General features: G+C 43.7%; 3 protein-coding genes across 3 annotated transcripts in view; 2 read left to right on the top strand and 1 right to left on the bottom strand.

Moving 5' to 3' along the window:
- LOC309550283 (uncharacterized protein) overlaps positions 1–13991 on the bottom strand; it is a 1519274-nt gene that overhangs the window by 1098282 nt on the left and 407001 nt on the right.
- The window catches only part of LOC309549989 (uncharacterized protein), a gene marked incomplete at its 3' end in the record, with an annotated part of 336501 nt that continues 324466 nt past the window's right edge, over positions 1957–13991 (top strand). The window contains exons 1-3 of the mRNA XM_082250464.1: positions 1957–2296; positions 2400–2497; positions 2894–3100. Coding sequence (XP_082106590.1) covers positions 2212–2296; positions 2400–2497; positions 2894–3100 — 390 coding nt within the window. The 5' untranslated portion in view covers positions 1957–2211. The remainder of the gene's footprint in view (positions 2297–2399; positions 2498–2893; positions 3101–13991) is intronic.
- LOC309549993 (uncharacterized protein) lies at positions 9805–12079 on the top strand (the record flags this gene model as incomplete). The annotated part of the gene is made up of 3 exons (XM_082250467.1): positions 9805–9971; positions 10074–10099; positions 10995–12079. 3 exons carry the CDS (start codon positions 9805–9807, stop codon positions 12077–12079), a joined length of 1278 nt encoding a protein of 425 aa, XP_082106593.1.

The following is a 13991-nucleotide window of genomic DNA, read 5'->3' as shown; positions in this document are numbered from 1 at the left end:
AATTGTCCGTTAAAATCACGCAGTGCCGAATCGCAAAATAGGGCCTGGTCTTTGAGCAGCCAAATCCTCCGGGGGTTTAATTGGTTAAATAAATAAACTGATCCATGTGCAAATTCACATAAAACATAAAGTGCTTTGTGCTCAAGATGCTGTTCCCTGCAGATCCACTGCTGAATACAAAGCACCTACTTCATTCATCTTATAATATTTGCTGTTATATTAAATAAAGTAAAAATCTGTGCAAATTCATGTAATCATACAATATTTTATACTCAATATAGTGATTTCTGCAAGTCCATTGCTTCCACTTTGCATCTACTTCAATGAACTTATTTTGTTAAAAAAAAGTCCACAAATGAATGAAAAGTTGATGAGGTGTGAAAGTGCTCCGTGCTCCAAACTGTGCCAGCTGTAGTGTAGCCACGCCTTCTTCCACTTCTTACACACGTGATGGTGAGGGCGCCCCCTTAGTAGTGCTTCCCCACTCACCAGAGCAATATGACTCCCAGCTTTTCAGCTACCAGAGTCACAAACATTCTTCACACTCTCCTCACCTCCGATGGCAAAGGAACTGGATCCTCCTCGCTCACTCCTGCAAGTCAGCTGCGCTTTCTGTCAGTCTCCCTCCTAGACTCGGCTTCCTCCTCCGACCGCTGTTCCAGCAGGAGCTCCGCCTCTTCATACACACTCAGGGAGGAGAGAAAGGGGAAGGATATACAGTACATACACACACAGCACAAGGCCGTGTTCACACTACCAGACGGTTCTCAGGGCTGCAATTCCTCTGAGCTCCACAAGGTGGTGATCTCACTTCTACCCAGACAGGAAGTCTCTATGGAATACAGACAGGAAGTCTCTATGGAATACAGACAGGAAGTCTCTATGGAATACAGACAGGAAGTGATGTCAGGTACAGGCAGAACATTCCATTTGGTAGGACGTAGAAAGAAGGCACTGCAGGAACTGGCGGCAGAGAAGGTAATATATAGATTCACCTCTTTAGGACTATTGGCTGCAGCGAGTGACTTTTATCCGGCAGTGACCACACATGGATGGAAATGTGAGCGATCCCTGCTGAACCAGCTGAACTTCCATGTATCTATGGTCACCTTAAGTGACTTCCTCCCCTCCCCCTCATCTTCCTCATTATGTAAGTCATGCTGAGATAATCTCCCATTGGCTGAGCAATATTCTCATTTGTCTCTGAGCTCCTTCTTGCTATTCCTCGTCCTGCCTGTTGTTTCCTTGGATTGATTTTCTGTGTAGTGACCCCGGCTTCATCTCTTGGATGCGCTTGTTGCTTGTCCTGACCTTTATCCTGATTCCTGGATCTCCTCCTCGTCTCCTCCATATCCTCTTACACAGCTTTTCTCCACACCTGCAGTGACCCTGGGGGGTGGAAACGTGGCACCAGCATGCAGCAAAATCCATCCCCACCATTAGGAGCTCTGGATGAAATTGTCTGCTATTTACACTCCGTTCCTCCACACGTCACCTGCTCACATGAGAGCTTACTGTCACAGATTCCTGACAGATTTCTGTATGGTAAAGGTCAAAGTTCACTCTTCAGTTTAGGAGAAGTGGGACGTACCCAGGAACAATGATTTGGTTTGGACAGGAGACTCATATAGAGGGCCCCTCAAATCTCCCCATCCAAATGTCCCTCCCTTCAGAGTCTATATGTCCTATGACATCACACTGACCTCACAGCTCCTCCTCCCACTATCGATCTTAGGATTTGGGCGGACCCTTGGCATCCTCACTTGCGAAGTGGGACTGTTTGTCCTGTATTGTATGATGTCAGAATGCCTGCAACAAGTGTTCAATCTGCTTAGTGTGGGGATCCTGTGTGGGTAAATTATACCTCAGTCTGAGGTGAGGCTTTAATAAAAGGAGACCTGACCAGAGGGGTGAGGAAGAGTCTGGGAATATAATTTGATTTTACCACTTGTGTTCAGATCTAGAGTTTTCCTCCTGGGAAGTCTGGAGATCATATGACCATCACATTGCCTCCACCTCCCTCCCTGATAGAATAGAGAAATACAAAGAAGATTCTAAAAGTCACCAGAGAGATCATGGAGGAGAGGTGAGCGGTGCTGGGAATTCTGGGATATTATCCAGTAACAGACAAGGGATGTGTCTGGATGGTGACTGTATCATTGTGTGTGTCAGGTTCCTATAAGGTGTCAGGATGTCACTGTCTATTTCTCCATGGAGGAGTGGGAGTATTTAGAAGGACACAAGGATCTCTACAAGGACGTCATGATGGAGAATCAGCCGCCCCTCACATCACCGGGTAAGAGGAGACTTTATTATAAAGGAGAGAGCAGTACGGAGGGTCCATCATCTGATAAACACATAGAAACAATGTATTCAGTCAGTGTGTGTGTTTCCTACAGATGGATCCAGTAATGGGAACCCACCAGAGAGATGTCCCCGTCCTCTGTATTCCCGGGATTCCACACAGGAAGATCACACCATCCCTCACCATCATCAGGTAGATGAGGAACAATCACTGATAGTATCATTAGGATCTGTACATTATCTGCATTGTTACCATTGATGTCATTTTTATTATAAATTCAGAGTGGAAGCCTGAGAGATTCTAAAGTTGAGGTTAAAGAAGAGATAAAAGAGGAGGATGATGAGGATGGGGTGATGGAGGAGTCAGAGTTTCTAAAAGAGCACAAAGATCCATACCAGAACACCAGGGTGGCGTCATCCTGCTACATGAACCCATCAGAGAGAAGTCCCAATCCTCTGTATTCCTGGGATTCCACACAGGAGGGTCACACCATCCCTCACCATCATCAGGTAGATGATTGACAATTATTGGAAGTTCTGATTTATACACAGCATGTTTGTTACAATAAATGTTTTGTTATATATTCAGAGTGGAAACCTCGGGGATTATAATATTGTTGTTAAAGAAGAGTATAAAGAGGAGGATGAGGAGTATGGAGTGATGGAGGAGTTTTCAGAAGGACACAAGGATATGATGGAGCCACCTAATACCAGGAACCCACCAGAGAGATGTCCCCGTCCTCTGTATTCCCGGGATTCCACACAGGAAGGTCACACCATCCCTCACCATCATCAGGTAGATGAGGAACAATCACTGAAAGTATCATTAGGATCTGTACATTATCTGCATCGTTACAAATTATGTCATTTTTACTCTTTATTTAGAGTGGAAACCTGAGAGATTCTAAATGTGAGGTTAAAGTAGAAGAAGAGATGTATGTGAGGGATGATCAGCAGTCTATGGAGGAGGATGGAATAACGGGGACATTTATAGAGGAGGACACTCCTACAGAGATCATCACAGGTGGGTCTTTAACACTAAATATATTCCTCCACCCATACTGCTCACTGATTGGTCCAGAGTAGGGCAAGGACTGGGTGATATCAGCCTGTAATGCCCTGGTCACTTTCCTGAGCTGTGTTCCCTGTCCTGTATTCCTGTATTTCTCTCGGATAATCTTCTTTCTCTGTACTGCAGACACAATTTATGTATCTAGACTGGATTTATTGAGATTCTGGGGTTTATCTGGCAGCAAAATGTTGATTTTCACCATAGGCGTAACTAGACCTAGGCACCTGGGACTTGTGCTTTGGGTCTTTTGCTTAATGCCTGATATAACGGATCAACTGGCACCCCGACTGGGTACCTCCATTGTTGGATGCTCCTAGTGCTTCCCGAGGGCTCCAAGTACTCCACCAGACACCATAACCTCCGCAGACCCCACGAACTGCCGCAGCTTGGTTGGGGTCCCACCGTCTCCTACCCACCCTGGACCTATGACAAGGCTCCAGGTTCCAGTGGGTGAACCTCTCTTTCCCCAGAGAGTGCAGCAGGAACAGGAACAAGCTCTTACAAGAGCTTAGTGATTATTCAAGGGAGTATGAAGAGCATAGCAATCCCTTGTAGCAGATTCCCTCAATAAGAGACAGGACTCTAGATTAAGGGTGAAGTGGAACTCTTTATTGAACAGTCATACAGGATTTATATACAGCATGGACTTCCCCCTCCTGATCATATTATCACACACAGGTCAGGGGTTGCCTGATTACATTATCATATGCAGATGAAAATGTATACAGGAACAGAATTAACCTAAACGAATTATCTAGCCATCTGGACAGAACAATGTGAGGTCATTAACATTTAACAATGGGATAGGCAGATTTAACAAAATACACATTATCTCAATACACAAACAATAGGGCAAGCCTGCCTGTGACATTGAAGAACATAACAGAAGCCAATGTGATTAGCTCTTTCAATGAACATGTTCAGAATCAAATAGGAAAAGTCCTCACATATTTCTCGAGATATGGCTGACAAATATTACTGTCTCACTTGAAGCAATTCAGACCATTAAGTATCTGTCTTTCACTCCCAGTGACAGTGAACACCGTCACACCCGAGTCCAGCAAGATCTCAGACAGAACAATTCTCCTGGGGTAACTTGAAGGCTTATGTAGGTTGACCCCCCCCTTACACAGGTGATGCTGTTGCAATCCCCCTGCAGGAAAAGTGGAGAACAGGAAGAATGCACATTAAAGTAATATTTGGTGTATGCTATAGGCCCCCCAATCAGAGGGAGGAAGGGGTGGCGGACCTCCTTTCACAGATTGGAATGGCAGCAAGGATGGGAAATGTAATTATAATCGGGGACTTTAATTATCCAGATATAGACTGGGCAGAAGGAACCGCACATTCATCCAAGGCTCGGCAGTTCCTATATGTTTGCAGGATAATTTCATGGGTCAAATGGTGAACGCACCAACAAGAAACAATGCAGTACTTGACCTACTGATTACCAACAATACAGATCTGATCATGGATATAGAAATACATGGGCAACTTGAGAAACAGTGACCATAGGTCAATTTGTTTCAGTATAAAGCATAGAAATAGGAAACACAAGGGTAATATAAGGACACTGAATTTCAAAAGAGCCGACTTCCCTAAACCGCGCTCTTTGCTAGAAAATATCAAATGGAAACTAGAACCCTGGGAACAAAGAACACAAAGGAAAAATGGGAGTGCTTCAAGAGCATACTAATCAAAGGGATTGGCCAGTGTATTCCAAAGGGGAATAACTTTAAAAGAGCAAAAGCAAACCCTGGGTGGCTAAACTCCAACATAAAAAGGCATATTAATACCAAAGAAAAGGCATTCAAAAAATACAAGGCTTAGGGGTCATTGGCAGCATTCCAACATTACAAAGAGTGCAATAAGAAATGTAAAGGCGAAATCAAGGCAGCTAAAATCGAACACAAAAGACATATAGCGGAAGAGAGTAAAAAAAAGCCAAGAAATTCTTTTAGTATATAAATAGTAAGAAAGCGAGACCAGAACACATTGGCCCCATAAAAGACGATGAAGGGAATCTGGCCACAGAGGACAGAGAGAAGGCGAAAGTGCTAAATAATTTCTTCTCTTCAGTCTTCACAAAAGAAGCGGGGGGGATACACTAACCCAGCTTATAATGATAAATTAAATAATACACATCAGGAAGTACCCCCGTGGTTAACAGAAGATAGACTTAGAACTAAATGAGAGAAACTTAACATAAATAAATCACCGGGACCGGATGGCTTGCACCCAAGGGTTCTTAAAGAGATAGCCAGGCCGTTATTCTTGATCTTTACTGATCTGCAGACGGGAATGGAAAAAAGCCATCGTGGTACCAATATTTAAAAAAAGGGCCGAGATATATCCTGGGTAACTATAGACCTGTCAGCCTAACATCAGTAGTCTGCAAGATTTTGGAGGGGATGTTAAGGGACCACATACAAGACTTTAGTAATGAAAACGGTATTATCAGTAGTAATCAGCATGGATTCATGAAAAATCGTTCTTGCCAGACCAACCTATTAACCTTCTAAGATGTAGTGAGTTGCCATCTAGATAAAGGTAAGCCTGTGGATGTGGTGTATCTGGACTTCGCAAAGGCATTTGACACAGTTCCCTACAAACGCTTATTGTACAAACTAAGGTACGTAGGTATGGACCATAGGATGAGTACCTGGATAGGGAACTGGCTCCAGTGGCAAGTCCAGAGGGTGGTGATAAATGGGGAGTACTCGGATTGGACAGGTGTGGAAAGTGGGGTCCCCCAAGGATCTGTCCTAGGACCAATCCTGTTTGATTTATTTATAAATGATCTAGAGGAGGGGATATCCAGCACAATCTCTGTATTTGCAGATGATACTAAACTATGTAGGGCAATAACTTCTATGCAGGATGTGGAAACCTTACAAGCAGACCTGAACAAAATAATGGGGTGGGCAACTACATGGCAGATGAGGTTAAATATTGAAAAATGTAAGGTAATGCACTTGGGAGTCAGAAACACGAATACAAGGTACTTGCTAGGGGGGGACCTCTGGGTAAATCTAAGATGGAAAAGGACCTGGGGGTCCTAGTGGACAACAGGCTTGGCAGTGGCATGCAATGCCAAGTCGCTGCAAGCAAAGCCAATAGAATACTGCCATGTATAAAAAAGGGGATTCATTCCAGAAATAGATTATTCTCCCACTCTACAAGACTCTGGTCCGGCCACACCTGGAGTATGCCGTCCACAGTGGTGGGATTCGGCCGGTTTGTGCGAACATGTTACTAAGATTTTACAAGTTCGCCGAATCGGTGCAAGCGGAGATCGGGACGGTCCGATTCTCTTATAAAAATGCTGCAGCACTCAGCTTGCCTTTTCCTCTATGAGCCGGGTATAAGACAGTGCAGCCAGACTTTGCTTCCTGGTTAGTACTGACGTACTCCCCCCCATAGGAAGCTTGCTGGGCTGAGATTCAGCCACCTATTGGCTGAGCAGGAGGCGGGCTGCACCGCCTTCCCTTGCCTCTCAGCCAATGGGTGCATTGCCCATTACTTTCAGCAGGCTTTCTGTGAAGTGGCAAGGAGCTGCTCTGCAACTGCAAACGGAGGTGAGGAAGGAGAAGCGTGTTATGCTCCAATACGTTTAAAAATTGCTAAAAGTGCCTTCTTTCCTCCCTCGCTGCCTCTTTCCTTCTTTCTTTCTCCTTCCATCCCTCTTCCTTTTCTCTCTCTCTCTCTCTCTCTCTCTCTCTCTCTCTCTCTCTTTCTCTCTCTTTCTCTCTCTTTCTCTCTCTCTTCTCTCTCTCTCTTTCTCTCTCTTTCTCTCTCTTTCTCTCTCTTTCTCTCTCTTTCTCTCTCTTTCTCTCTCTTTCTCTCTCTTTCTCTCTCTTTCTCTCTCTTTCTCTCTCTTTCTCTCTCTTTCTCTCTCTTTCTCTTTTTCTCTCTCTTTCTCTCTCCATACAGGGGAAGGGGGAGGTTGCTGTGTCCACCACCACTCACTGATGTACTAACTCCCTGCTTTTAATTCAATCAGTTATGGACCTGAAGATTTCACCCCTTTCATGAGCAGGCTATTTTTTGCGTTTCGGCACTGTTATTTTAACTGACAATTGCGCAGTTGTGCGACGATGTGCCCAAATAAAATTGATGTCCTTTTTTCTCCACAAATAGAGCTTTCTTTTGGTGGTATTTGATCACCTGTGAGGTTTTTTATTTTTTGCACTATAAACAAAATAAATAAAAAGAGCGACAATTTGTATTCTGCTACATATTTTTGGATAAAAAAATCACAATAAGGGTATTTTGATTGGTTTGCCCAAAATTTATTGCGTCTACAAACTTGGGGGACGATTTGTCATTTTCATTTATTTTTTTTACTAGTAATGGCGGCAATCTGAGATTTTTAGCGGCGACTGCAACATTGCGGTGGACAGATCGGTCCCCTAGCTGACATTAGATAAAAAAAAAAATTACACCATGCTTGAAAGTCGGAACTGGTTGCTAAAATTTTTGAATCCCACCACTGGCTGTCCTGTTCTGGGTACTGGTCCTCAGATAGGATGTGTTGGTACTGGAGAGAGTCCAGAGAAGGGCAACAAAAATAATTAGGGGAATGGAGGATCTAAGCTATGAGGAAAGACTACAAGCATTGAACTTATTCTCTCTGGAGAAGAGACGATTGAGGGGGGATATGATATCAATGTACAAATACTGTACTGGTGACCATAGCATAAGGAACAAACTATTCAGAGAAAGGGAATACAATAAGACACGTGGCCACTCACTAAAACTAGAGGAAAACCGGTTTAACCTTAAAATACGTAAGGGGATCTTTACTGTCAGAGCAGTAAGAATGTGGAATTCTCTACTGGAATGGGTGAGGTCTTAACCCTTCCTAACTTTTAATGATCTAGTGGTGGAGGCAGTGGCCAGGGAACATTAGGACGCAGAAGCCACCATACAGGCTTTATCTGAGAATTGACTCGTAACCTGGCATCTATGCAGCAAGAAATGAAAATGGTTAAACAGGAACTAGCTCAACTGACCAAGGGCCGAGAACCCCCTTGCGAAAGGATCAAAGTGAAGACCAGAGGTGTTGGCGGTGTGGTCGTTTTGGGCACCTGACCAGGAACCGTGGCCTTTCTGAAAATAAAAGGACCCCATGTCTGTTGTTAAACTAGAGGCTTCCGGGGCAGAGGTGGACATGGTAGGCCCAAGCCCATTACTGACTGTTTTAGTAAATGAACAATTGGTCCTTAGCTTGATGGACACCGTATCTGAAGTTACTATCATGGGATATACAGCATTTTTAGGACCTGAGACCAGCTAGACCTATTCTGGGCAACAAGGCAGCAGTCAGAAAATGTGGATGTTGTCCACACCAACAAAGCAGAAACTACTTCTGGTCCCCCTTCTAGCCCCTGTAAAAACTTGCATCAAGTGTAGAGCTTTTAAGGACATCGCCACTTGCTTTTTCTTTTAAGGGCTTTCCTTGCCCATTTTTATTTTAAAAAAGTTCCAGAAAACAAACCTGAAATTCCCTTGTACATGCAGCACTCCTGCTTTGGCCTTACCCTTTGGGCCTTGGTTTGTCTCTCACCAACTCGGTGCATACAGCTAGCAGCCTCTTGCTGCATTGGCTCCCACCTCTCATAGGTGGAGCTCTCCTGACTCCTGGGCCAGACCTCCTGTCTGCCGGGGCTGAGCCCAGAACTCTAGTAATGTCATTGCTTACAGCCCAGCACACACCTGACTAATTAGTGTGCAGGCTGCTACCCCCCCCCCCCAAGAAGTAATTTGGTCCTTGCCCAACTAGGGACAGCCCCTGTCCTGCTGCAAAACCACCCCCCTCCTGATCAGATTGCCCTAGCAATACAAACTGTAACCAGAAACATAATTAACCTGAGCTAATTAGCTAGCCATCTGGCCCGAAACAATAGGTGAATGGGAATCCACACCTAGACAATACTAAATAACTTGGTATTTAAACCAGCCTAGGTGACACAATGTCCACCCAGACAATGTTGTGATAAATCAGACAATAGGTCACCCAGTTACCAATTAACAATGGGACAGACATGCTTAATGCTTAGCAGAAAACACATAACACCTCAATACACAGGCAATAGCAGGAGACCACCAGTAACAGACTGTCCGGCTCCTACATTGAAGAACATGGAACAGAGGCCAATGTGACCAGCTCTTTCAATGAACATGAATAGTTCAGAATCAAACAAACCAGGAATAGTCTTCATATATTTCTTGAGAGATATCATTGATAAATATTACTGTCCCATTTGAAGTAATCCAAATCATATTCTCAGCGTCCATTAAGTAGTTGTCCCACATTTTCTCAGTCACCTTGTCCCCCCTAATAGACACAGGGTGACTTGCACATACGATGGACCTAGGGAGCTGAGACAAGGATTTCCCAACCTCTCTAAGGTAAGCTGGATTCCATGGGCTCCCCAACCAAAGTGACTCCTGTCACACCTACCTATGATAACCCCCAAGCACCTAAGGCTCCTGAACAAGCTCAAGTAAATGATAATCCTGAAGACGAGCTGAAAGGTCCCAGCAAGCGTCACTGCCCTATTTGGTCCAACCGGGAGCAGTTGTCAGCCAAGTATTCTGATTATGTTGTATAATGTACTGCCTATCATTATTGCATTCTTTTGTTAATTGTCTGCTTACCTTCCTGAATTTCACTGTTTTATTATTATTGTAGGGGAGTCGATGTCCAAGACAGCATCTGTAGGCACATGTAGGTTGACCTCCATACACAGGTGCTGCTGTTGCAACCACCCTGCAAGAAGAGTAGAGAACAGGAGAAATGCACATTCCTCTTAGGCCTCTCTATGTGTCATTGGGTGGACTGCTGTCCGATTGGACGCTGCCACCCAGATGACCCGCGCGGACATCTTAAGTAAAAGGCAGTGCTTATAAAAAAACAATGGTTCACTGCAGTTGGTGCGCAATTTGGATGTGGTTAGGTGAGGGACAGGAACCCGCTGGATAGAGTGTGTCATGGAGAGTTTCTGGGGTAGGAGGGGCAGCATAGAGATGGTCATCAGTGCTGCTGTTGGGAACCTTTCCACCACTAGTTTGCTGCTTACTGTCTACCAGCTGTCCCCTGTGCCAGGTGCTGTCTGTCTCTAAGCAGTGCTCTCTACAATTATTATATAATCTGTGTGTGGTCTTCAGGATCAGTCCAGTCTTCATCTTGGTTGTTCTCCCCCCATCCTCACTCTCTGACCTCTGGTGGGGCTCAGCCCGCTGTTATTCATGACTAAATCATGGACTAAATAAGGAAGTGTACTTCTTGTATTGGGAAGGTGGCAATGAGTAATAGAGGGGGTGGGGACACTCGTATTATAATCTCCACATCACTGTCACTTCTATAAAAGACAGTTCTCGTTGTTTCCTCTCTCTGACCTGAATGAATTGGTAGGAGATCAGAGGACCCATTTACTAGTTATCAAGAGGGTGGAATTGTAAGATCCTCCGAGACAAAGCTGCCTGATGTGGGTGGAGTCCTGGTTTAGGGGAACCAATCTGCTCATGTCTAGTTATAATATTTTTATTTCTATTTTAGTACATGGATGGGAGATGAGGAACCCCTCAGAGGATTGTCTCACTTTGTCTCCAGACTGTAAAGTAGAAGATGAGGACATCACACAGTATAGTCCAGGAGAACACCCGGCTACCTCAAATGTCCATCGAACACCACACAGTGTAGATGGACCATCGTATTCCTCTTATCCTGAGGAACCTCAGACTGTGAGGGACAGTGCCATCCTTCCAACAGATAAGAAGTTTTCCTGTACTGAGTGCGGGAAGTGTTTTAATTTTAAATCCAAACTTAATGAACATAAAAGATCTCACACAGGTGAGAAGCCATATTCCTGTCCTGAGTGCGGGAAATGTTTTTCACAGACGTCCAATTTTTACAGACATCAAAGATCTCACACGGGGGAGAAGCAGTATTCCTGTCCTGAGTGCGGGAAATGTTTTTCAGAAATATCCCAACTTCAAAGACATCAGAGGCTTCACACAGGTGAGAAGCCATATTCCTGTTCTGACTGCGGGAAATGTTTTGTACAAAAATCACATCTGATCACACATCAAAGGCTTCACACGGGGGAAAAACCGTACTCCTGTTTTGAGTGTGGGAAATGTTTTTCAGACAATTCCAGTCTTTATAGACATCAGAAATTGCACACAAGTGAGAAGCCGTATTCCTGCCCTGAGTCCGGTCATTCTTTACATCAGAAATCTCACACAGGGGAAACGCCACTTTCCTGTCCTGAGTGTGGGAAATTTTTTTCAGACAAGTCCAATCTCTACAGACATCAGAAATTACATACAGGGGAGAAGCCGTATTCCTGTCCTGAGTGCGGGAAATGTTTTTCAAGGAAGTCCAATCTTCACACACATCAGAGATTACACACAGGAGAGAAGCCATATTCTTGTCCTGAGTGCGGAAAATGTTTTTCACAGTCATCTGATCTTTACAAACATCAGAGAGCTCACACAGGGGAGAAGCCATATTCCTGTCCTGAGTGTGGGAAATGTTTTTCGGAGAAGTCCTCTCTTTACAGACATCAGAGATCTCACACGGGGGAGAAGCCGTATTCCTGTCCTGAGTGTGAGAAATGTTTTTCACAGAAGTCTGATCTTTACAGACATCAGAGAATTCACATGGGGGAGAAACGACTTGCCTGCCCTGAGTGAGGGAAATGTTACTCACTGAAGTCCTGCCTTCCTGTACATCAGGGATCCCACACAACCCTCGGAAGTGTTTTAGTGCCTTTAGTGCGGGAAATGTCTTCTATGGGAATGTTGCTGGACATCACAGCTCTCACGTGGGGAAGAAGCACACCCTGATATACACCTCAGATATACTGCATGGTTGATCTTCATCATGTAAGAAACACTTCATAAAGAGATCAGAGATCACCAAAGATATGGATGAAGTGTTGTACCGTGTTGGCCATTGATAGCAGTAGAAAAATAAAAATGGAGTCATTTCCTTTCATTGGCTGTGTGTTTGTGAAAGCTTACACAACAAAATATACTTGGAGGTCTATTTAAAAAAAATAATTGAACTTTTATTACGAGCATTCGCCCAGCTGTGATGGATATTGGATGTATTTTATTTAATATACTGATTTCCTTGGCTCCATCTAATGGCCATAATGCGATATTGCGCTAATTGAGGTATTTCAGGAAAAATACCCGATTATGGTCACTAGATGGAGCTAATGATCATAGGAAATTAGTGTGTTAAATCACAGCCAGAATTTGTAACAGCTGGATGAATGATTGTCACATTTGTCCAATATATTTTTTGAAAAATAGACCACTTATTTTCCTTCATCAGGCATGGCTCATGCACTTATGAATACAGGAGATATTGAAGGATATAAGTTAAATAAGTCAACACTATTACACCAACCATTGATTTAAAATGAAAAATAATATATTTGGGCTTTAAATGACGCAAAGTAGAATTGCAATTTTCTCCAGCCAGTGACAAATGTGGTATTTTCTATTTGCAATAAATGGAAATCATTTGACCAGAAAATAGCCAATTAACACCCCCCCCCCCCCCCCCATGCACACAGTAGGAATGTACACACATTTTCCACCGGCAAATTGCTGTACAATTGTTTTATGATTAGACCCCTAAATGTCAGGAGACGAATTTATAAACATGGGAAGTATGTGGCAGATAAATGAATTGACCTCCTAGCAATAGTATTTTCAGGCTGCAGCTTGGGGGAGCTCTAATGTTTAAAGTGTGACCACAGCAGAGTGATCCCATCTGGCTCACATTAACCCTTTCACTGCCAGAGCTGTTTTTGCATTATTTTTGCACACATGGTAAAATGCAGATTTTGGGCCTGATGATTAGATAAAATCCCCAAACATATTTTCTGAAATCAGAGGCCCTGGAGAATAAAATGGTGGTAATTGTTAAGGTGTTCCTCGTACACAAATGTCACCCTTATATCCGGGTTTATTTTCTACTTTCCCCCTATGTTCTATGGTGTGATCTTTTCTACAATACTTTGTTATAATAATGTAACACGTTGTATATTGTATTGTACACAAATTAATAACGACTCCGCCTCCACAGTGGCCTCCACATTCCAGACAAGTCATTTTCCTCACCAATTGGATTTCTTCCTTTACTATTTCCTGATTCTATTACTGCAATCTTGTTAAAATTAAAATCCTAATAAAAAAAGCCTTTACAGGTCATCAGTTTAGAATCACCTGTGAACAACAGCCCAGAGTGCAGTGGTCAGGAACATGTCATATACAGTCCTGTGTATAGAGTGCAGTGGTCAGGAACATGTCATATACAGCCCTGTGTATAGAGTGCAGTGACCAGGAACATGTCATATACAGTCCTGTGTATAGAGTGTAGTGACAAGGAACATGTCATATACAACCCTGTGTATGGAGTGCAGTGGCCAGGAACATGTCATATACAGTCCTGTGTATAGAGTGTAGTGGTCAGGAACATGTCATATACAGCCCTGTGTATAGAGGGCAGTGGTCAGGAACATGTCATATACAGTCCTGTGTATAGAGTGTAGTGGTCAGGAACATGTCATATACAGCCCTGTGATAAAGT

The sequence above is a fragment of the Pelophylax lessonae genome (assembly GCF_965119305.1).
Source record: "Pelophylax lessonae genome assembly, chromosome: 3".
Classification (NCBI taxonomy): domain Eukaryota; kingdom Metazoa; phylum Chordata; class Amphibia; order Anura; family Ranidae; genus Pelophylax; species Pelophylax lessonae.
This window is presented reverse-complemented; position numbering and strand designations above follow the sequence as displayed.